Source organism: Misgurnus anguillicaudatus, chromosome 13 (genome assembly GCF_027580225.2).
Source record: "Misgurnus anguillicaudatus chromosome 13, ASM2758022v2, whole genome shotgun sequence".
Lineage (NCBI taxonomy): Eukaryota > Metazoa > Chordata > Actinopteri > Cypriniformes > Cobitidae > Misgurnus > Misgurnus anguillicaudatus.
This window is the reverse complement of record NC_073349.2, coordinates 8872038-8896098: the sequence shown is the minus strand read 5'-3', so window position 1 is coordinate 8896098 and position 24061 is coordinate 8872038. Positions and strand designations below refer to the sequence as shown.

The 24061-nt window shown below is 37.0% G+C and overlaps 1 protein-coding gene and 1 non-coding gene across 3 annotated transcripts in view; one reads left to right on the top strand and one right to left on the bottom strand.

Annotated features, from left to right (window-relative positions):
• Positions 1-16872, bottom strand: part of samd10b (sterile alpha motif domain containing 10b) — a 94968-nt gene extending 78096 nt beyond the window's left edge. Inside the window, exon 1 of one of the 2 annotated variants that reach the window (XM_055188266.2) lies at positions 16528-16872. In XM_055188266.2, the coding sequence (XP_055044241.1) occupies positions 16528-16540 (13 nt within the window). In that variant the 5' untranslated portion in view covers positions 16541-16872. The remainder of the gene's footprint in view (positions 1-16527) is intronic. The other variant, XM_055188264.2, reaches the window with a different exon arrangement.
• A 224-nt stretch (positions 16873-17096) lies between these two features.
• Positions 17097-17206, top strand: trnal-caa (transfer RNA leucine (anticodon CAA)). The gene is made up of 2 exons: positions 17097-17134; positions 17161-17206. It is a non-coding gene; the product is annotated as a tRNA-Leu (tRNA).
• Positions 17207-24061: the final 6855 nt, after the last annotated feature.

Here is a 24061-nt window from a genome sequence, read left to right as displayed (position 1 = left end):
TACTATAGTCCGTTAAGTAAATAGCAATGAAAAACAACGTAACGTTTTTATGTGGAGCAACTGTATATGCTGCATCATTTGGAATTCGCCCCTCCGTCTGTGTGTTCGTGCAGTTAAGTGCACTCTGTAGTGCATACACGGAGAGAGGCGTTTCAAAAAGCAACATACATGAAATCTTTCTGTTATTGACAGGGCACATGCAAATATGATCGCCACAGTATTTTTTTCTAATCATAACATTTGTTTATGTCTTAAGTGTATAGATTACAGTCCGAAACCAGTCTGTGCTTATTTGTTCTTAAAGAGACAGTAACCTCAATTAACCTACTTAAAGGATAAGTCCATTTTCTTAAAAGAAAAATCCAGATAATTTACTCACCACCATGTCATCCAAAATGTTGATGTCTTTCTTTGTTCAGTCCAGAAGAAATTATGTTTTTTGAGGAAAACATTGCAGGATTTTTCTTTTTTTAATGGACTTTAATGGACACCAACACTTAACTCAACATGTAACAGTTTTTTTCAACAGAGTTTCAAAGGACTATAAACAATCCCAAACGAGGCATTAGGGTCTTATCTAGCGAAACCATTGTCATTTTTGACAATAAAAAAAAAAAATACACTTCTAAACCACAATTTCTCATCTAGATCCGGTCCTGAAAGCGTCAGTGTGACCTCACGCAATACGTCATGACGTCAAGAGGTCACAGAGGACGAACGCGAAACTCCGCCCCAGTGTTTACAAGTGTGTTGAAAGAGGACCGTTCCGACGTTGTTGTATGTGGAATGATAGTTAATGTCTTTGTGTCAGTTTATTGTTTACAATGGTCCGCAAATGTGTGTTTCATATATGTGACACGTGACCTCCCTACGTCACTACGCATTTACGTTAGGTCGCGCTGGACCGGACCTAGACGAAAAGTTGTAGTTTAAAAGTGCATATTTTTTATTTTTCTTGTCAAAAATGACAATCGTTTTGCTAGATAAGACCCTTATGCCTTGTTTGGGATCGTTTAGAGTCCTTTGAAACTCAGTTGAAAAAAACTGTTACATGTTGACTTAAGTGTTAATTGTTGGTGTCTATTAAAGTCCATTTAAATGAGAAAAATCCTGTAATGTTTTCCTCAAGAAACAAAGAAAGACATCAACATTTTGGATGACATGGTGGTGAGTAAATTATCTGGATTTTTCTTTTAAGAAAATGGAATATTCCTTTAATGTTAATCAAACAACCCAAGACAAAGAGAAAATCACTTCTGTAGCTCTAAAAATAATGATAATTATATTCAATTTATACAATAAAGACAGTATTATGATTAATTTAATTCGATTTCTGTACCTAATGCCAATTTCACACCTTAATTAATGTGCAACTTTGTTCTTTTTTATAAATGTTTGCAATTTCTTTATTTGTTATTAGATTTTTCCCACCCTTTTTTTGCTGATCCGAAAAATAATCCGATCCTTGCCTCAAAAACTGCAATGTGATCCGAACCGTGAGTTTTGTGATCCGTCACACCCCTAGTAAAGTTAGTACACAGTGATAGCCATAAATGCAATGGTACTAATAATTGGCATAATAATTTATTTTGGTGTTTTGGTTTTCGGCCTTGGTTTCCTCTTTTTCGGTTTTAAGTGTCAGCCAAAATTTTAATTTCGGTGCATCCCTACATCAGATGGCTCGTGTGTGCACTGTGCACCATTCAAGGCTGACACTGCGATTACACAGAACTGCTCAAGGCCAGGACAGATACATGCACACTTAAGTACACTGAAAGCACTTTATGTACTTTATTCCTTTTTTATGGAGACTATTCAAACCCTTTACTCTATATTGATATATACAAATTACCACCTAACATTAACAAGCATGGTCATAAGAAAGCTAAAACTGATTAAATGTTATACTTGAATGCACTGTTAGATCAAAATAGATAAAAGCATCTGACAAAGATGTAAATGTAAAATGTATTCCCATCATTATGTACAACTGCAGTAGTTATTTGTAAGGATAGAAGTGAATCAAAGCAGTATCCTGCCCTTCTAGCTGAAGTCTCATGTGTGCTTGAGAGGAACAAAGTCAGAGTCATAAACAGGAGGTTGACATAAAAGAAAGGGACAGAGATGTGGCTCCTGGGTGATATTTTGAGGGACAGGATGAGAGTGTGGTGGGTTTTGCATCATCCTCAAAATCAGGGATGAAAATAGAAGCGTGACTCTGTCCACAGAGTCCCTCTCTCATGATCTAGGGTCCGTAATGCATCCATTAGATTGAGTAGAGCTGGGTGACGGTGATAATACAGATGTGAAAATCACCACATATTTGCTTTTTGCCACCAGAACCTATGCAACCTTCCTGTCCAGTGCCTTAGCAGGGTGAGAGCCCATTGGCCAATCAGAAACCTCTAACACACATTAGACAGTAACAAACAGTTTGGACATGCAAGAATTAGGGACATGATTAAAAATAATGTGATGTTATGCAAGCAGATGTAGCAATTCATGAAGTAATGTTCATGGTGCATTAATGTGGGCCATCTATCTATGAAACATAGTTCCATCATCATAAACCTTCATCTCTTTCACCCCAGAATGCCTTGAACCCTAGACTTAAATTAAGTACACTACTAGTCAATATTTTTTATTTAAAAATAGTATTAAACTCATTAAAACTAGCTTTACTCTTGAAAGAAAATTATGTAAGACTATATATAACACAATATATCTATTATACTATTATTAATCTATTAATCTAATATATATATAAGGTAATAATATATAAGGTTTTAGTGTCATCTCATTTTTACTTCGACTTCCATCGCAGTAATATTGACGGATGTTTGAGCGAGAGGGGTGGTAGTCAGGAGTGATGATGTTACTGCATGCTGAGGTCGAAGTGCTGCAAACTAAGTGCTCTTCCGCCATACAATATAGTTCTCATTTTTTATCAGCTTTAAAAAATCGTGTCGTTTTATTTTGTGCCACCATACTTACCCGCGCAACTACTCATGTAACAGTCTTTAAACAGTGAAAACATGTAAGTGCCCGGCGGCCTCCAAACTCATCCCTGTCTGGATCCCAAGGAATGAATGGGGCCAGGCCAAATGCTAACACATTCACGACACGCTGTACAAAGATTAAGTGCATGCATTGAAAAAAGATAGGTATGTATTAATTTGTCTAAGTTGAGGTAAGAAAATAGTAAAATATTGAAATACAGTGGTGTTTTTCATTAAATGAGGAGGGTAATAAGGGAAAGCCGGTGAAGGGTGTCAGATGGTTTCAGCGGCAACAACATAAAGAAACAGCTTTTGTGGCCCATACTTAGCACTTTTGTGGTCCTTCCAGAGTAGATAATAAATACTAGTAAATTATCGTAGTTCAAATCATAGCTAAAAGGTATCAACTACTACAGTGAGCAAACGTTACTGTGTATAATAAAATATAGTGTTAGCTAAAGATCCTTAATTTCTTGCCTGGCTGCCAAACCTCCTTTGCACAGCAGTGATCCATGCTCGCCATCTCCCCTTGTCTTTAGGAAACAGCTAATTTTTTTTTGACAAGGTATTTGTTCCAGAAGTAAGTTTAGCCAGTAGCCAGACCGATAATCACAGACTGGAAGTTCACTTCGGCACCACACGTTTAATGGTGACTTTAAACAAAGCCCATTGTTCCTATGGCAAATGCAGCATTTCACATTTGCTTTTGTATTAAAGGACAAGTTCGGTACACTTAAAGCCCTGCTTTAAGATTGTTTATGATGAAATAGAACGGTTTTGACTGAATTTTTGACCACCCACTTCTACAATGAGTGTATAGGTGCACAGGAACAATCCTTCCTAAAATGCATTAAACTTTTAGTTTACAAAGACGTGAAACTCACCGTGTGGTCAGGGGTGTTCACTGATATGCTAACACAAAAATAGCTGCAAAAGAGAGCTTGAATAATAGACACTCCAGCCCAGTTGGTGGCGATAATCCACCTTTGCTAATTGCAAGAATACAAACAACTCCATTTCCGTTCCCAGCGACGGAGTAATACCGTACCTCACAGCACATCTAAGTCAATGGATTTGGCAAAAACTATGATAAAACCTGTTGGAATGCGTCTTTGCAGCGATTTTTGTGTGAGCATATCAGTGAACACCGCTGACCACTCGATGAGTTTCACGTCTTTGTAAACGAAAGTTTAATGCATTTTAGGAAGGATTTTTCCTGTGCACCTTTGCAGCCATTGTAGAGATGGGAGGTGAAACATCAAACACACAAAAATTCTCGGGACAGCATCATATGTCCAAATTTCAGTCAAAACCGTTCTATTTCATCACAAACAATCTGAAAACAGGGCTTTAAGTGTAAAATACCGAAATTGTCCTTTAAGTTTGTATTTAATTGACCTCAGCATGTTCCCTTAAACTGCTTTAGAAAATAAAGCAAAATACAAATATATGCTTACTAGCATACACGTAAACCCATCAATTTTAATTAAATTTCAAACTGTAATAAATGCTAATGTTCACCACCATCTCTGCGACTTCATTTTCTCTTTCCTTCCTTTTCATCTTGTTCTTTAACATTTCATCTCTCTTTTATCCATCCTGATCTTGGACTAATTAACACAGAGATATTGGACACAGGCCCATGCGCTTGCTAATACAACAAAATGAGAAGTGCTGACAGACCTATCCAAAAAAATCAAGAGCGACCACATCGCTGGAGAAAATGGGTTAAACTGGGGGAGGGGGTGGATGAAGATGAGATGAGTTGAGTTGAGATGTTGATGGTATGAAGCTCGGTAAGATCAGTATAATAGCAATTATCTAAAACTCAGAAAAACCCACACGGGTCGACCCGGGTCATCAGCCCTTCCAACAAAAGAAATGGACTTCTCTTCTTATTTCTTTATCCATCTTTCCTTCCCTATTTTTTTAGTCCCTCTTTCTTTTCCACAAGGATGCTTGTTAATTTAAGGCAAATTGATCCGCTTGACTTTCAACATTTGATCAATCTGTTTAAAGTCCACAGGGACTTACGAGTGAATGTTTATTGGATGATTCCCTTCCCCGCTGCTTTTCCTCCCCCCTCAATCCCATAATTATTCACAGAGAATCTTGTATAGAGAACCGGCGCTCATCCAGATTGAGGAGACATATGGATGAAGCATGATATGGGATCTATAGTGTCGTATTGACTGAAACGTGAATTGCAAAGCTAATTGGAGATCAGCAATCTGCCCACTGTATGTTTTCTCCAATCCATATTATTTTCAAAACATATCAGACTATTTAGTAATATTCATTAGTGGTGTTTGCCACGGTTCACGTGTAAAGAGGATTTAAACAAAACCCTATTAAACTTATTAAAGTATTAATCCTGAACACATAAGTCATCTGTTTACTTTTGTGCTACAAATGACATCGTGAAGAATGTGGCTATTTGGTTTTGCTCTAAGAAATCAGTCTGCTGAACCATAAAACAGGAAATTAATTAAATTAAAATTCATAATTGAAATAAAAAAAAACAAAATTTCGCAGTGGGCTCTTTGGACTAAACACCTGTACAGGATACACAGTGGATTTGCTACCCAGTCTCACAAGGTTTCGTAATATAGTCACGTAAAAAAAAATTTTTGTGATATTATCACGAATTTCCTTGTTTTTTTCGTGATCATAACGAATTCCTGTTTTCATGTGATTATCACGTATTGGTTACTCAACTGCTTTTTCCTATTTTCAAACCATTGTCGCTTCGGTTTAGGGTTAGATTTGGTGCTTGCATTAGAATGTCACTTTATGTATTGCTTTATACTATTTTTTCTGATTTATTTTTGTATATGTCGCCTGGCGTAAGTGTTAGAGTTGGGTTTGGGTAGGGATGTCATTTTATGTAAATCTAACCCTAAACCAAAGCAACAATGGTAAAAGAAATAGGACAAAACTGTTGAGTAACCAATACGTGATAATCACACGAAAACAGGAATTCGTTATACAATCACGAAAAAACTCGGAAATTTGTGATAATATCACAAAAAAGAATCAAAAATGTACGTGACTATATAACAGAATTTCTACCCAGTCTCACAAGGTTTTGTGATATAGTCACGTAATTTTTTTTGTATTTTTTCGTGGTATTATCATGAATTTCTGTGTTTTTTTGTGATCGTATGACGAATTCCTGTTTAAGGTGATTATCACATATTGGTTGCATAACTGCTTTTCCTATTTTCAAACCATTGTCGCTTCGGTTTAGGGTTAGATTTGGTGCTTACATTAGAATATCACTTTATGTATTGCTTTATACTATTTTTTCTGATTTCTTTTTTTATATGTCGCCTGGCGTTAGGGTTAAATTGGGTTTGGTTAGGGATGTCATTTTATGTAAATCTAACCCTAAACCAAAGCAACAATGGTAAAAAAAAATAGGACAAAACTGTTGAGTAACCAATACGTGATAATCACACGAAAACAGGAATTCGTTATACGATCACGAAAAAACGTGGAAATTCTTGATAATATCACAAAAAAAAGAGTCAAAAATGTACGTGACTATATAACAAAATTTCTGCCCAGTCTCACAAGGTTTCGTGATGTAGTTAAGTAATTTTTTTATTCTTTTTTCACGATATTATCACAAATTTAGGCATTTTTTCTTGATTGTATAACGAATTCCTGTTTTCGTGTGATTATCACGTATTGGTTACTCAACTGCTTTTTCCTATTTTCAAACCATTGTCGCTTCGGTTTAGGGTTAGATTTGGTGCTTGCATTAGAATGTCACTTTATGTATTGGTTTATACTATTTTTTCTGATTTATTTTTTCATATGTCACCTGGCGTTAGGGTTAGAGTTGGGTTTGGTTAGGGATGTCATTTAATGTAAATCTAACCCTAAACCGAAGCGACAATGGTAAGAAAATCGGACACTGTTGAGTAAACAATACGTGATAATCACACGAAAACAGGAATTCGTTATACAATCACGAAAAAACTCGGAAATTTGTGATAATATCACAAAAAAGAATCAAAAATGTACGTGACTATATAACGAAATTTCGTGAGAATGGGTCGGGATTTGGGGAGGTTGGTTATAATAAATCACACTGATTGTTATCTTACAAGATCAAATGCAAAGCCACAAAAACAATAAAATGTCCTCTTTTTTTATGATTAGGCTGTGCAAATATGTAACACAAACATAAAAAACATTTTGTTAGTGATGCTTCAGTAAAATATAGAAATAAACATAAACAACAGTGTTGCTCTACAGAGTTAGATTTTATCATACAAATGAATCACTGAGATAAAACTAAAGCATACAAAGGCCATTATCTGCTAATGCTACCCCCCCCTTTCTCTCCCCCCATCTTTTTCTCTCATCAGCACAGATGTGTGAACTGGGATGGCATCATAAGAGGATATCAGGACCAACAATAGGCCAGCGGAGTGAGAATTAAATGTGAACAGAAAACACAATGCAAGCTCATAACATATATGAACAAACACACATATACACGGATCAAACAGGGCACATCTCACAACAATACACTCAAAATCCATTTAAGATCACCGTTAAAATCCTTGGGTGTGCTTAAAAGAGACAACACAAAAGAACAGAGGGATGAGCGGAGGGTTTAGGGTGGACGGACACACACACAAACACCATTTGAGCAAGGATCCTATTTCAAAAGCTTTACAACAGCAACTTTTGTGCAGGAGACCAAAGAGTTCCTAAGAGCCCATCCTTAACAAACATGTGAGAGTAAGCCAATAAAGCCCATGTTTGTGTGGTTAAAGAAAACAATCGTGTCCTTTCTTCTTGAGTTCACTCCCTCATGTGAAAATCTGTTCACAGGGATGTAACATCTGATCTAATTGTAGTAAAATTCATGTAATGTCCAGCGTAGGTTTGCTTTTAACCTATAGTAGGTGGAAATTCTTTAATATATATAAGTATATCTTTTGATTTGAATAAGGTTTTTCCACCAGAGTTTGAAAGGATTCGTGTATTCAAACTATTGTTGTTTTCAATGAGTGTGGAATAAAGGCATTTAATTGTAATAAAATTATGTTTAATTAAAAAAGTCTCTAAAATGTCAATAAAGTACATTGTGGTTCACACCAGCAAGCAACTGTTTATGTACATTTAAAAAAAGAAAATAACATGCTTTGATTTTACAAACAAAATGACACCAACATCCCACTTGGAAAAAATTCAGTACTTTTATCTAAAATTCTTAAATACTATACACTTAAAAAATTGGTGCTAAATAGCACCAAAAGCTCGTAATCATAGGGGAACCATTTTTAGTGCTATATAGCACCTATATAGCACCTATGAAGAACCATCATAGCACCACTATAACACCAGATATGGTATATAGCACTATAGGATTCTACACAGGTGCTATATGGCACTTAAAATGGTTCCCCGATGATTAGCCAGTGAACCACTTTAAGTGCTATTTAGCACCATTTGTTTTTAGAGTGCAGTGTTTTTTAAACTATCCAATAGTTAAAGCATACTACAGCATTTAGGCTTACTACTTATACACTTTAGAAAGTTGGATCTACTTAAAAAAAAACTTCAATTGGTAGCACCTTAAACTTTTTTTAAAATTTTTTTCAACTTATATTTTCTTACTTTAAGTGAAAAATATAAGTTGAAAAAGTTTACAATTTTTAGGTGTTACCAATTGAAGTAATTTCCAGAATTCGATCCAGGGCTGTAACCACAATAAACATTGGGGGGACATGTAATCAGAAATGGCTATAAATTGCCCCCATATTTGATGTTTTGACAAGGCTCCATGTCTGCACTTTCTGTGCTCAGCAGAAGCCTATCACATCATTTGTTGTGGTCCTGTAAAAAAATGAGACACAGCACGCAAAAGTTTGTGTGCCAAAATATGGACGACGTGTAAAGCGAAAAAGACGTCTCTCGCAGCAGAAACACAACGTCAAACAATCATCGTTTTTAGTCAAGCGCCAGCGCTGACGAGACATGATCTGCTAATAAACAAGCAACTCCAACTGTGCTGGTGTGTGTACACGTATAGTCTCTTCAGCAGTATTTAACTCACAGAAAGAGAACTGCTATTCTCTAAAACGATAACTTAAAAAAAAATGCATCTTTATAATATAATTCAGAAAATCTAACCCATTAATAAATTAAATTTAATCAAAAACACATTCATATTAAACAATATATTTATAGTAAAAACATCCTTAAAATAGCCCCTATAATCCTTTCTAAGACTCAACTTATTGTTTATTCAAACACAACAGCCAATTGTAGGTCTCCAAGAACACACCCTTCAATATTTTTATATTTCATATTATATATTTTATACTTTAGTAGTAGTTATGTTTATTAAAGGGGACAATTCAACTTTTTCCATGTTTAAGTGCTATAATTGGGTCCCCTGTATTTGTATCAACCTAGAAAATGTCATAAAGATCAACCAAGTAACTTAGTTTTGGTTAACCATTTTCTGCAAGCATGTGAAAAAATAGATCATTGAAATCTGGCTCCCCTTGTGATGTCAGAAGGGGATAAAATCGCCACTTAATCTGCACTATCCAACCACAGCACTGCCATTTAGTGCAGAGATCAGCTCATTTGCATTTTAAAGGACACACCCAAAAACACCACATTTTTGCACCACATTTTTCACACCTACAAAGTCGGAATTTTAACGTGTTATAATAAATTATCTATATGTTTTTTTGAGCTAGAACTTCACACACGTACTCTGGAGACACCAACGTTTTATTGGACGTTTTAAAAAAGTCTTGTCCCCTTTAAAATTTGGTTGTAGGATGATATATAGTAGGTATAAATTATATTTAATGGTTATACAGTAAGCATACAGTATTGAAGGATCATTCACAGTTCTTTCTGCACAGCTGCACATTGCATACAGTATTAAAAACTAATTTTGGCGGTTCTGTCGTCGGCATCATCAGCTCATACAGGTCACTTTAAAAAACTCACGCGCAAATGTATACAGGAGATTTCACTCAGAGACCTGTCTCCTTTAGCTATGGTAAGTACACTTTAATATGCTACAGATGGATGTATGTTTATTGCTATCTGGTATGTACTGAGACATATAGCCCTGAATGTTTTGGTCCCCCCCAATGTTCAAGTTGTGCTTGCGGCCTTGAGTATATCCAGCGTTCTCGTTTTACAGTGTAGTTAATGGTAGAGAATACTATAGTAAACAAAATGTGGTTCCTATAATATACTACAGTACAATTTACTACAGCTATTACAGTAAATACTAAAGTATACTACAATATTTTTTTATCATACACAAAAACTTTGTGATAAGTAAAGTACCTATGCTGTACAGTCCCTAGCTGTAACTAGGCCATTTTAGTGCCTCTGATGTATATATTGGTACCAAGAGTGCATATTCTTCAAAGTTAGATATTAGTACCCCAGAGGTACATATTAGGACCTTTTTGAAAGGATACCGCCCCAGTTACAGCTTGGGACCATTTTTTAACAGTGAACAATAAATCAGCTTGAATTGTTTTCTTACTTTGTGCAAAGTCATGGCCAATATTTTAACATTTAAAATTTTGTAAACTCTTTTGTATAATATATGCAAGGATCCCAGAAAAGCACAGTTTACGCAGAGAAGACTTTACCCACATAGGACTTATGCATGAACAGTTTGTTAGTTTGTGACACTGCTAAGGGGAGAAACTAACCACTCAATACAGCTCATAACACACATTTACGTATAGGAAAATCAATATAAGCATCTTTGTTGTGCTCGGTTTACAAACTGATGGGTGAGTCAAAATTATATTCTGTAGCAATCGATGCTGTTGTTGCTGACAGAGCTTAAGTTGTATTGAACCTAAAACATTTCTTTAATGTCGACCAGTGCCAAGAAGATGAAAATATTTCTTGGTCTATAACTTGGTTATAACTTGAGTAGAGAAACATGAAATGTGCAAATTATTTAAATAAAATGTAAATTAAAACATCTGCTTGATGACAAATTAACAGTTAGATTTCATTATTTGTGTTCTCACGCGACAGTCGGTGTAAAAGCAAATGCCTAGTCAGAGACAAAACAGCCAATGGCACTGGCAGATCATTCAAGCGTAGTATAACTTCTGCTAAGAACACATTGAGTAAAAAATCACACCCCCTTTAACCATTCTGTGTCTGTTCTGTCAGTAAGCATATGTTTGTTCAGTGTTTGCGTGTGCATCTCTGGCATTTTTCCATCACTGTAGTCTGTTTATATGCATGAATGAATGTGTGACACGCTTGTGTCCATGCACTTAATGCACTGAGGGTCCCTCTGGTTGCGGGAAGACCACTCGCCTTCCTGCTGCATGCTGGGATTGGCTCGGTGCTGGAGGGAGTGTGAATCAGGGCAAATGGGGGGTTAACCCAACATCTGTGCCTCTCTGTGGTACGAGCATCATTACAAACGTGCTTTAGCACAGACATGCTTCATACTGTATGCATTAAATGTGATTTAAAAGCCATTGCTATTTTGGAAATTGATTCTGCAACATTTTATTAGTCTCTGTATCAAATGAACCTCAAAAAGCAATGACTGCATTACAACGTGGGAATATAAGTACAATAAAAGGTAATTATTAAAAGCAAAGATGCAATCCAGGGGGCATTTACACAAAAACATTTTAAAGGTGCATTGTGTTACTTTTAGAAGAATCTCTTGACAGAAATGCAATATAATATGCATAACTACACTCACCTGAAGGATTATTAGGAACACCTGTTCAATTTCTCATTAATGCAATTTTCTAATCAACCAATCACATGGCATTTGCTTCAATGCATTTAGGGGTGTGGTCCTGGTCACGACAAACCTGAACTCCAAACTGAATGTCAGAAGCAATTTTTTAGCATGGCATGGTTGTTGGTGCCAGACGGGCCGGTCTGAGTATTTCACAATCTGCTCAGTTACTGGGATTTTCACGTACAACCATTTCTAGGGTTTACAAAGAATGGTGTGAAAGGGGAAAAACATCCAGTATGCGGCAGTCCTGTGGGTGAAAATGCCTTGTTGATGCTAGAGGTCAGAGGAGAATGAGCCGACTGATTCAAGCTGATAGAAGAGCAACTTTGACTAAAATAACCACTTATTAAAACTGAGGTATGCAGCAAAGCATTTGTGAAGCCACAACACGCACAACCTTGAGGCGGATGGGCTACAACAGCAAAAGACCCCACCGGGTATCACTCATCTCCACTACAAATAGGAAAAAGAGGCTACAATTTGCACGAGTTCACCAAAATTGGACAGATGAAGACTGGAAAAATGTTGCCTGGTCTGATGAGTCTCGATTTCTGTTGAGACATTCAGATGGTAGAGTCAGATTTTGAAGTAAACAGAATGAGAACATGGATCCATCATGCCTTAATAACACTGTGCAGGCTGGTGGTGGTGGTGTAATGGTGTGGGGGATGTTTTCTTGGCACACTTTAGGCCCCTTAGTGCCAATTGGGCATCGTTTAAATGCCACGGCCTACCTGAGCATTGTTTCTGACCATGTCCATCCCTTTATGACCACCATGTACCTATCATCTAATGGCTACTTCCAGCAGGATAATGCACCATGTCACAAAGCTTGAATCATTTAAATTGGTTTCTTGAACATGACAATGAGTTCACTCTACTAAAATGGCCCCCACAGTCACCAGATCTCAACCCAATAGAGCATCTTTGGGATGTGGTGGAACGTGTTACGTGTCTAGTTAAGCAGTTACATTTTTACTTACAAATACAGCCAAACTATATAACATGAACTCTTTGAAAATGGCACAATCTCTGTCCCAATTGGAACATTGCGAAAATGCGAAGGAAAAACATCATTGTCATGTAAACGCAACCTTAATAGGCCTTTCAAATGCCTTATAAGTAAATATAAGCTCCCTCTAATCGAGTCAACTACACACCAATGAATTACATCACAGGGCTGAAATACCGTGTACTCATACATCAAGTTTTTCTCAATGGATGGCTTAGCAAAATGTGCTTATACACATATAATAAAGCTCCTAGTATACAACACTAATTGAAAAAAGCCGTTCTTTTTAAATAAGAACAATATGTTTGTTTAAACATTTGTCTAACCGTCGTTGGGGATAAAAGAAATTATGCAATGTCTATGCCAAAGCACTTTTTGTGTATATCAGGACAATGGTGTAGTTATACAAGATGAAGCTAATTTAAGCCATGTGTACACCAAAGCGATTAAATACACCAGGCGCTCTCATGAAAATGCCAACTGTGATGCTAATTAAGTGATGGTTAGCAGACAGTTTGACAGTACTCATTGCCTTCCATAGTATCTGCTTTTCCTACTATGGAAGTCAACCATCAACTGTCTGCTTACCATCACTTATCAAAATATCTTCTTTTGTATTCAACAAAATAAAGAAACTTATACAAGACCAACATGAGGGTGAGAAAACGATGACAGAATTGCAATTTTTTTGTGAACTATCCCTTAAAGGCCCAGTTTGAAAACATATATTTTTTAAGATTAAGTAAAAGCCTGTGAGAACGAATGTCTTTGTTCATCTAGGTCACGTCAGATGTCAGGTAAAATTTATATCTAGTTATGAACCCATGAACTCTAGTTGACTGTAGCTCTGAGTGTGTTTGGGTTCACACACCCTGTCATTGTCTGAACAATGTTAACATGATTGGCAAAAATGGGCTAAGCCTTTAAAAACCCAAAATGTCTGAGTCACCAAGAAAGCAAGTTTCGGTCAAATATATAATCTAAAATGCATCACAGCATACAGAACTACTTTCACAGACTTGAAGTCAGATAATGTATTGCTCACTATAGTAAAGCACACTACAGTACAGTATAATACTGTAATAAAGAAAGTATTCCTGTACCTCAACAAGCTCCTGTCTGCCATTATTGGACAAACTGATTAATCCAGGTGTGTTTGATGATTGTTGTTGTGACTATTGAGGTCAGGCACACCTGGATTAATCAGTTTGTCCAATAATGGCAGACAGGAAACAAGGAGCTGGCTGAAGTTCAGGAAGTAGTGCAGCTGGGCATAAAGCCTATTGGTGGTGCAATGTGTTAGCAGCAAGGTCTCAGTGAACACAATATGCCTTTAATGTACAGTATTTTGAGTCGTGTGAATTTTATGTTGTCAACTGCATGAATGCAAATAAAATCTGAAGTAACAAAATAGAAGGGTGAGAAAATGCTGCTCTTACACCAGCAAAAAATGTCTCACAGGTGTGTTATTTTTAAAGTCAATTACAGACACAGACACACTTCAAAGTCTTGACTACACAACCTTCATTATTTCCCATGCTAAAATTAAACAAACATGTTACTGTAACCTGTGACGTAAGTTGTCACAATGGAAACCTGTTCTTTGTGGGCATTGAGAAAAATACCTTAAATTTGAAAAGGTATTTGTTTAAAATATAAGACCCACTTTTAATAGCATATCAGTATTTAAATGTTTGTATTTGTAATGTATTATAAGCTTTTTCTGCATATATATCATAAGATCACAGTTGTTGTAAGCTGTATGATGTAGGTTTTGGGTTAAAATAGTTTGAGTATCCATCTGCATTATAGGATATATTTGATTTAAATGAATAGTTAACTAGGCATGGGCCGGTATAAGATTCTGGCGGTATGATAACCTTTAGCAACCTTTAGTAACGGTGTTGCGGTATTGCCATTGCAACACTAAAATGTGTTATTTTCAAATGCCATGTAAAAATAAAGCCTTTAAATTGTAATATGCTTTCAAAAATGCTTTCGTAATGTTAAATGTAAACATCAAATCAATCACATGACTTAATGATTTAATGAATTTTGGATAAACCCAGCTCATACCTTGGAGACACTATCACAGAACTTTTTAGTGGGTTTGAAACCTTTACTGTTTAAAACCTCAGTATACCTTGAAACTGGTAGCTGGCATATGCCTATAGTTATCCAAAAATGTGTGTTCATTGTCACTTGTATATCAAACAGCCATTACAAACACACTGCTATTTTCATTTGTAGAAAAAAATCACCTAAAATATTCAAGTTTAAGCTCGCAAGCTTTGAACCAAGAAACAAACATAGTCACAGAATTTTGTGCTCATTTTTCCGTGGCATTCTCACGGATCTCCGCATTTTTCCGTGGCCCTGCTGCGGACTGTCTTTTTCGTGGCGTTCTCACGGATTGGTTGCTCAACTGTTTTGTCCTATTTTCTTGCCATTTTCGTTTCGGTTTAGGGTTAGATTTACATGAAATGACATCCCTACCCAAACCCAACTCTAACCCCAACGCCAGCCAACAATTGTTTAAAGTTTAGAAAATATAAAAGAATAAAGCAGAAAAAATAGTATAAACCAATAGTTAAAGTGACATATTAACGCAAACACCAAATCTAACCCTAAACCGAAGCGAAAATGGTTTGAAAATAGGAAAAAGCAGTTGAGTAACCAATCCGTGAGAATGCCACGAAAAAGACAGTCCGTAGCAGGGCCACGGAAAAATGCGGAGATCCGTGAGAATGCCACGGAAAAATGAGCACAAAATTCCGTGACTATCCCACGGAACTTTGTGAGATCATGTTGTCCATAACACAACCATTGCAATAATTAACAATGATTATAGTAGCCATAGTTTAACCATGGTATTAAACCATAGTTAACCATGGCTTTACTACAGTAGACATAGTTTAACAATTAAATTATACATGGTTTGTTATATACAAACCCACATGAAAAAGTCCTAGATACTATTCCTAGTGGTTTACTAGCCTCCCTGCTGAAAAAAAAAACAATAAAACCATTACAGAAAATTCTAATGGTTTCCATTAAAATACCAATTGGAACCATTAACTTTTACCATTAAAACCACTACACTGTTGTGTGTTTTGGGCCATATTCCATTAGAACCAATGCTTATTCTATTAGAAGCAATACATAGAACCATTAGAACCAATACATATTCTATTAGAAGCAATACATAGAACCAATACATACCATTAGAGACCAACAAAAACCAATCAATGTAGTGTGTTTTGGGCCATATTCCATTAGAACCAATAAAATTCCCAATAAAACCAATAAAACATTAGAATTTTCTGTAATGGTTTTATTGTTTTTTTCAGCAGGGTGAATATTAAAGTATACTACGTTATTTAGTTTCCACTAGAGTTAATACAGAATACTGTAGTATTCGAGTAATAATTACAATGATATACAGTATTCTACAATTTACCACAGTAAATACTAAGTTACACCACAGTAATTTTTAATGTGAGAACAAATAAGTCCTCCAAAAACATGGTTACTATACTTTTACTGCAATAAAATCATGGTTAATTTTCATTCAAATAAGCATTATTGCTTAACTGGAACCGAGAGCCCTTGTGTCCACTTGTTTGTAAATAATTATTTTTCATATTTATATGCATACAGTAGTTATTGATTTATTCACATCTGAACGTGTGTTCAAAACAGTACATTAAAAAACGTGACCTTACCGTCTACAGCCATAGTCGGTATGAACGCGTATCTGTCCGTGATTGCTTCAGTTGGTGTCCTCCATGATTACAGCTGTCCGGTCCGGTAGAAAAGACCCGGGTTCTCAGCGCGGATGATGTGCTGTCAACCGGGAGCTTCGTGCAGGACAGCCAGATGCTTTCACATGTAAACCCGAGCGAGCACTGACATTCATTCACAGGAGCTCTGTGAAAGAGTTTAAACTCCGCCCTTCGCTTTCTCACCTCGCTGGTTTATGTACGAGCCGCGGCGCGGAAGGTAAATAATAGCGAGTACACGTGCACGAGCAAGTACGGAACAAACGGGACGGATGCGCAAGAGAGCACTAGTGTTTGTGTTTTACTGTTTTCTACATAAAATCTTCTCACATAATGTAAAGAACATTTTGTGAAAATACCTTTAATATTGACTGAGTAATATCATGTAAGACAGAGATTGACATCAATGAGTAAAATCAAACTTTGATGCTCTATTTCTCATCATTAGATTATAATTATATCATATTATATTATTAGCCTGGATTTGACAATAGGGTAGGAGGTTAGCAGTTGTCAGGATGGCCGAGCGGTCTAAGGCGCCAGACTCAAGGTGTGAACCTTCCCAATACTAGGGTATTCTGGTCTCCGAATGGAGGCGTGGGTTCGAATCCCACTTCTGACAGGTAGTTTTACCCAACAAGGGATTAATTCCTAAATGTAGGCTACTGTTAAAGTAAAAGGTTTCTAACTTTATAGACAAAAATGTTTGTGCTTTACCTATATTTTTCTAAATTAAGAAAAAAATCTAAAGGAAACGATTATAAACATTGTGTAATTATATTCATTAATGGGTGAACAATGCTCTTTAAAGGGATAGTTCGGCCAAAAATGAAAATTAGATATACTCACCCTGAAGCCACCCGAGTTACATATGTCCATCACATATTCAGATATTTTTTTATACTTCCAATCTTTATAATAATAATAAATGAATAAGGGTCCCCTCCCTCAAGTCCAAAGAATCTGCATCCATCCTTCGCAAAAGTAATCCACACGGCTCTGGGGGATAAATAAATGCATTTTAAAGGGACACTCCACTTTTTTTGAAAATATTCTCATTTTCCAGTTTCCCTAGAGTTTTAGCGTAGGTTTTATCCTAGTTTTTGTCCAACTCCATTGACTTAGATGTGCTGTGAGGTACAGTATTACTCCGCCGCCGGGAACTTTGTTTGTATTCTTGCAATTGGCAAAGGTGGATTATCGCCACCAACTGGGCTGGAGTGTCTATTATTCAAGCTCTCAACGGAAGAATGTACGGGTTTGAGGCGTTTGGAAAAATAGGTCCACAAGTTTACAAGGAATGGTAAAACACCTGTTGTAAAGCATCTTTTGCAGCGATTTTTGTGTGAGCATATAAGTGAACACCCCTGACCACTCGGTGAGTTTCACGTCTTTGTAAACAAAAGTTTAATGCATTTTACGAAGGATTGTTCCAGTGCACCTATAAACCCATTGTAGAGGTGGGAGGTGATACAACAATATGTCCCAATTTCAGTCAAAACTGTTCTATTTCATCATAAACAATATAAAAACAGGACCTATGACGAATGTGGACCGTAGTATTGGTGACTCCGCCTCCACATATGAAAAGTGGGTACACTACCGTGTGAATTACTTTTTGCTCGAACTAATTTTAATTTATTTAAAATTTATTTATTTATTCTAAAAGCAGGATCATTTGAAGAAGAAGTAGCTGAAACGTCTGTATAGATCCTTCTAAATGATATCATAGAAATCATAGACAATAAAAATCATAGACAATTTTGTAATATCTTTTTTTTTCATAAATTTGCCAGCTTGTTAATGCAATGAAGTCTCATTACTTCTTTTAAAGGGACAATCCACTTTTTTAAAAAAAAATACTAATTTCATAACATCATGTACTAAGACAGACAGAAAATTAAAAGTTGCGATTTTCCAGGCAGATATGACGCGGACGTTTCTCTCATTCTGACGTAATAATAAAGGACTTTGCTGCTGTAACAACTTTTAATTTTCTGTCCATCTTAGTGAATGATGTAACTACAGAAGAGTCAAATGCATTGATTTTGTATAAAGCCCATCGATCTGAAAAGCTCGGTGTCTCTGATTGGCCAGCTAATCTGTACATTGTGATTGGCCTGAATACCTCTGACGTCAGTCGGAAATGTTATGCTCCTTACCATGTTTGAAAGATTCGGTTACAGTGCATTGCTAACAGGAGTTAACTAACATCAGCACATTTTTAGGACAGAAAAAAACAGCGGTATAAAGAAAAGTAAATTGTGTGGAAAAAAAGTTTGTTTTATCACACAGGAAACATGAACACGTTATAGACGGTTTCAGCACTAACAACATAAACAAGCGACTTTCGTGGTCATCACGTAAATTCCGGTAAACTCCGCAAAGAATAAATAACAACAAAGTCTTTTTAAAGTAGTTTATTTATATAGCAAGCAAAATAAACAAGACATAGATTACATAGGAACCCAAAACATTTGTTATTTTCAATGAGGTATTTGTTTAAGGGTTCAGTTTCAGCAACTAGTCAGACCATTAAACAAGCAGAAACCAGAAGTAAAGTTCGGACCAGATGCTTATCGCGGCACCGCACGTGCGCCTGATGAAACAGTCTATACTGCGCACTGTAAACACAGGAAAAAGGGTACATTTAAAGACAGTGGAACAATCTTTACCTTTGCAATTAGTCGATATTAGGAATCAATCTGACAGTACTCACAAATCATGTTCATGGATGCCATAATGAAATAAAGTTTTATAGCTGTTACGCTGTAATGTAAGCCCCACAGTGTGGCTTAATAGAAACCACAACGAAGCAGCATGATACTACCGCATTCCGCATACTTACGCATATGGCACTGCGCAGATTGGTCGGGGTATGACATCAAACTATCAAGTAAGCCTACTGCTTTCGAATTGCTCTCATGATACTTTGAGGACCTGTCCAGCAAACATATTTGAATGTATCAACAAAAAAATTATAATATTTTGTGCAAAAGAAAGATTCTGTGGATGTTAATGCTTCCTTATGGAACCACATAGCCTGACAAAGGCCATTTTTGGAACCTTTATTTTTAAGAGGGAACATGTGTATTATTTGCATAATTTAATGTATGTACCTTAATAATATAAATTACTGTATGTAAATCAGTTCACTTTTATATAAGTGGTAAGAAAGGGTTTTAAATACAATGACTGTATTTTTAATATTATTTTTCACCCTTATTTAAATAATAATTAAAATGTAAATATGAGATTCTAACATTGAGAACTAGTTACAAGCCTTGTCCACAACATCTTCTGAGTCATTTCACACACTGGTTCCCTCAGACTCCTCCATTCTTACAGCGGTAGTTGGATAAGTACTATGTCTGGTCTTTAGAAAAAAAGAAAAGCCTGTTAAAGGCCGCCGTCACGCTTCAGGGCAACACTGACTTGTCAGCAGGACGTGGAGATGGGAGTATCTGACGCAAGCGTGTAGTCAGGAACATCAGAGCATCTGATAGGCCCTTGGTGGCCTGATCCTCGTGGAAATCTCTCCCATCCTCTTTTCTGTCCCTTTAGTTTTAATGATCAACAGAGCTACGTCCAAAAGAAGCCACTGCAGCATATGCCAAAGGAAATGTCTGTGTAAATGACTTGTTGTCGTAAATTACTTTTATTGCCTTCGCAATATGAGCAGTCGCCAGAGGACATAATATGTTTGCCATAGGTTTTTGTGGTTTAGAGTCAGAAAAAATGACAAAAATGCTGGGTTGTTCTAATCCATAAATTGTATAACCCAATTGTTGGTTCTGTCCATACTTTCGCTCACCATGGATTGAAAACAACCCAAAAACTCAATCTTGTTATAGTTCCCACACTGTCACATAAATAGACAAAAATGTTCTCAAACGTCACTGGGGCTGTACAGTTTAAAAAGGTCCTATAATATGTATCATTTTTAGAGATATACTTTGGTACCAATATGCACCTTTGAGGTACTAATATACTCTTTGGTACCAGCATGCACCTCTAATGTACTAAGTGTACTTTTTGAAAGGGTCCCGCCCCAGTGACAGCTATAGGGATCATTTTGACATTTTTTCCTTTATTAGAAAACCAAACAGTTTTAACACCTTATCCCATGCCAGTGACTCTTAGAAGACTCTTTGCTTTTGTCTTCTTGCATTTTGTTAAACATCAAAATATCTTCTCAAGATCCAAACAGCTATCGCGTCATTCACTGACACCTGGCACAGAGGCAGCGCTTTCAGTGGGCCATTAGTGTTTTCATTACAGTGTTTTATATAGACTGCAAGCTGAGAAAGAGCGAGATGTTTTCAATCCCGCTGACTGGATCGCAGGCATCTGTAAGACACATACGTCACAACCTCACAGTCTGCGGTTTTGTGTCCAAGCAGTGATGGACAGTGCTTGTGTAATTAAATGACCGTTGACCGATGCCCCCCTTGTACATCTGCAGCTTTCCCGAACCGGGCTGTCAGGGGGCACGGATCCTGACAATGCCCAGCTTTAGAGAGAAAACAGGATCGGTCATGGTTCTGGTGGTCAGACAGATGCACCACAGAGTTCACACAGAATGTGTTCAGTCTAGCTGCCAATCCAGGCTCCAATAACAGGCTGTGAACTGCATCCCATATCAGATGGCTAATTAAAGATGTTTTCTATCGTGTTCTCATATGGCCCGGCCAGTGTCGGGGCCAGGCGTTGCCTGGGTAACTGTAGTAAAGTTTGCAGGGATAGATTTCATGTCCCACTGTAATAATGTCACAGGAATTTGAATGGCTGGCATGGATAAACAATGACACTCTGCAGGGATGCGCAAATCCTGGAGTCTGTGGTCATAGTCCAAGTGCATCATCTTTGTAAACAGTGACTGCAACACGAATCAGGTCCCTACATTGAGATTCTGTGGTTGTCCTAGGGCAGAATAAAGCTATGAGCCATGTGACTACGTTACAGTTACAGTATTTTACTATGGTTAGGGTATCTTAAGCAGCTTAAGCAGTAGCTGGCCAATCAGGGACAGCCAGGCCCGGCTCCATAGGGGGGGCCAGAGTGGGCCTGGCCCACCCAATCAGAGGCTTGGCCCACCTTGGCCCCACACCACATAACAGCCAATCTTTTGGCCAAAAATCTGTAATGTTATACTATATTAACAGGCATGAGAATAATTCCTAAGAAAAACAGCATTTCAGATAAAACAAAACATTACAAGAATAAATCGAATTCTTGCAGTTCATGCTTCACCCAGGTAACAAGTTTGTTTTAGTTGATGTAAATAGCTATTTTAAAAGAACTGCCCCTTTTTATCAAATCTAAAGTTACTTAATTGATAAAAGATCTGTCAATATGTGTGTACCCTAACAATTGTCTTAAATATTTGATATTAAAACTATAGACATGTAGAACACATGTGCGTCTACACCACAAAACCAATCCGTTCTAATGTGTTTTGGATAACCTCTGAATGTGGTTGAAAGTGGATGAGCTCAAAACATTTTACACCCCGTTTACACCTGTCTGTAACATCGTCCACTTGTGATCTGATCGATCAAAACGCATCGAAGGGGCTGTTTACACTTGATATTAAGATGCATTTTTGTCAATCGGATCACAAGTGGACGAGAGAGACACACATTCTGTATTTGGTATTTTTAATCTGTCTCTTTTGTCCACTTTCAAATGCTTCTGTCCTGATTACTTTAAGTGGTGGTCTGTGGAGACTGTGGGCGAGTCTCTCTGCTGTCATTTAAACGCGAAGGGGGGGGGGGGGTAATGATTTGTTTAAATGGATGCAAACTAATATTGAGTCCACTGCTTGTGTTGTAAGTAAACATGCTGCACAGTGTTTTGTACTTGAATATGTTAAAGCTTTCTCTGATATTCCAGCGCAATTGATTAAATAAAATCACGCAACTTTCACACGCTCGCAAACTAATGAAAGACGTGGAGATCAGCCGCTTTAGTTTTATCAATGAAAGCCTACAGATAGCGCTGTACACTGTGTGTTCACGCTAGAAGTCAGAAAAGATGTAAAACATTGTGCCCAGTACCTCAGATTAGATAAATGGGCGGAGAGAAGGCGGTCTCGTGTGACTGTTAGAACACATTCAACCACATGTGCGTTTACACTACAAAAGCAATTCGATCGAAAAGGTTTTCGACTACCTCTGAAAAAAGTTGAAAGTGGTCGAAAATGGCCGAGTTTTAAAACGTTTTGAACACCGTTTATACCTGTCTTTAGCATCGTCCACTTGTGATCCAAATCCGATCAAAGAAAACACATCTTACAAGTGTAAACAATTCCTTAAAGAAACACTCCATTCAGCTAATCTGCGGGTCTGGCGGTACCACTTTTAGCATAGCTTAGCATAATCCATTGAATCTGATTAGACCATTAGCATCGCCTCAAAAATAACCAGAGAGTTTTGATATTTTTCGTATTCCAAACTTGCCTCTTCTGTAGTTACATTGTGTACTAAGACCGACGGAAAATTAAAAGTTGCGATTTTCTAGGCCGATATGACTAGGAACTATACTCTTATTCTGGTGGTCTTAGTACACGATGTAACTAAAGAAGAGTCAAGTTTTAAAAAGGAAAAATATCGAAACTCTTTGGTTATTTTTGAGCGCAATGCTAATGGTCTAATCAGATTCAATGGATTATGCTAAGCTATGCTAAAAGTGGTACCGCCAGACACCCGAGATCAGCTGAATGGATTCCAAAACAGTAAAAATCAAATGTTTAACTCTAGGGGAGCTGGAAAAAAGTGGAGTGTCCCTTTAATACCAGGTGTAAACAGCTTCTTAGAGTGCAAACAATGTATTTTTATGAAGACATTATTGTTCATTAAATGGTTTTGGTAATCACATTCATAGATATGTATATAAAGGCTAGATGGCTCAAGGCGGAGTCCCTAACAGCATCACCTGGCGGCCACCTTACGACAGGGCGCTCGCTCATTCGTAGCATTGAGTTTAATGGTGCAGGTACTTTTAAATGACCATAACTTGCTCAATTTTCTACCGATTTTCAAACGGTTTGGGGTTTTACAAACGTTATTAACGTGGCTATAATTCTGGATGCTTTAACATGTTTCATGAATTTATTTTTTATTTTTAGTATAGGTATGCAGTGTCATAGGTACATCTTTGACGTTTGTAACAAACCAAACCGTTTGAAAATCGGTAAAAAATTAAGCAAGTTATGGTCATTTAAAAGTACCTGCATCATTAAAACTCAATGCTACGAGTGAGCGAGCGCCCTGTCGTAAGATGGCCGCCAAAATGCGGACGTTGCACTCAATTGGCCAGCAGCGCGGACGAGCCATCTAGCCTTTATATACATATCTATGATCACATTAACCATCATGTTGTTGAAAAGGGTGTTAAATCACTGTAAAACATAAGGTGGCTTTTTATTACCATGTTTTTTGCTGAAGGTTACAAGGTCACTGTTTTATTGGTCGTT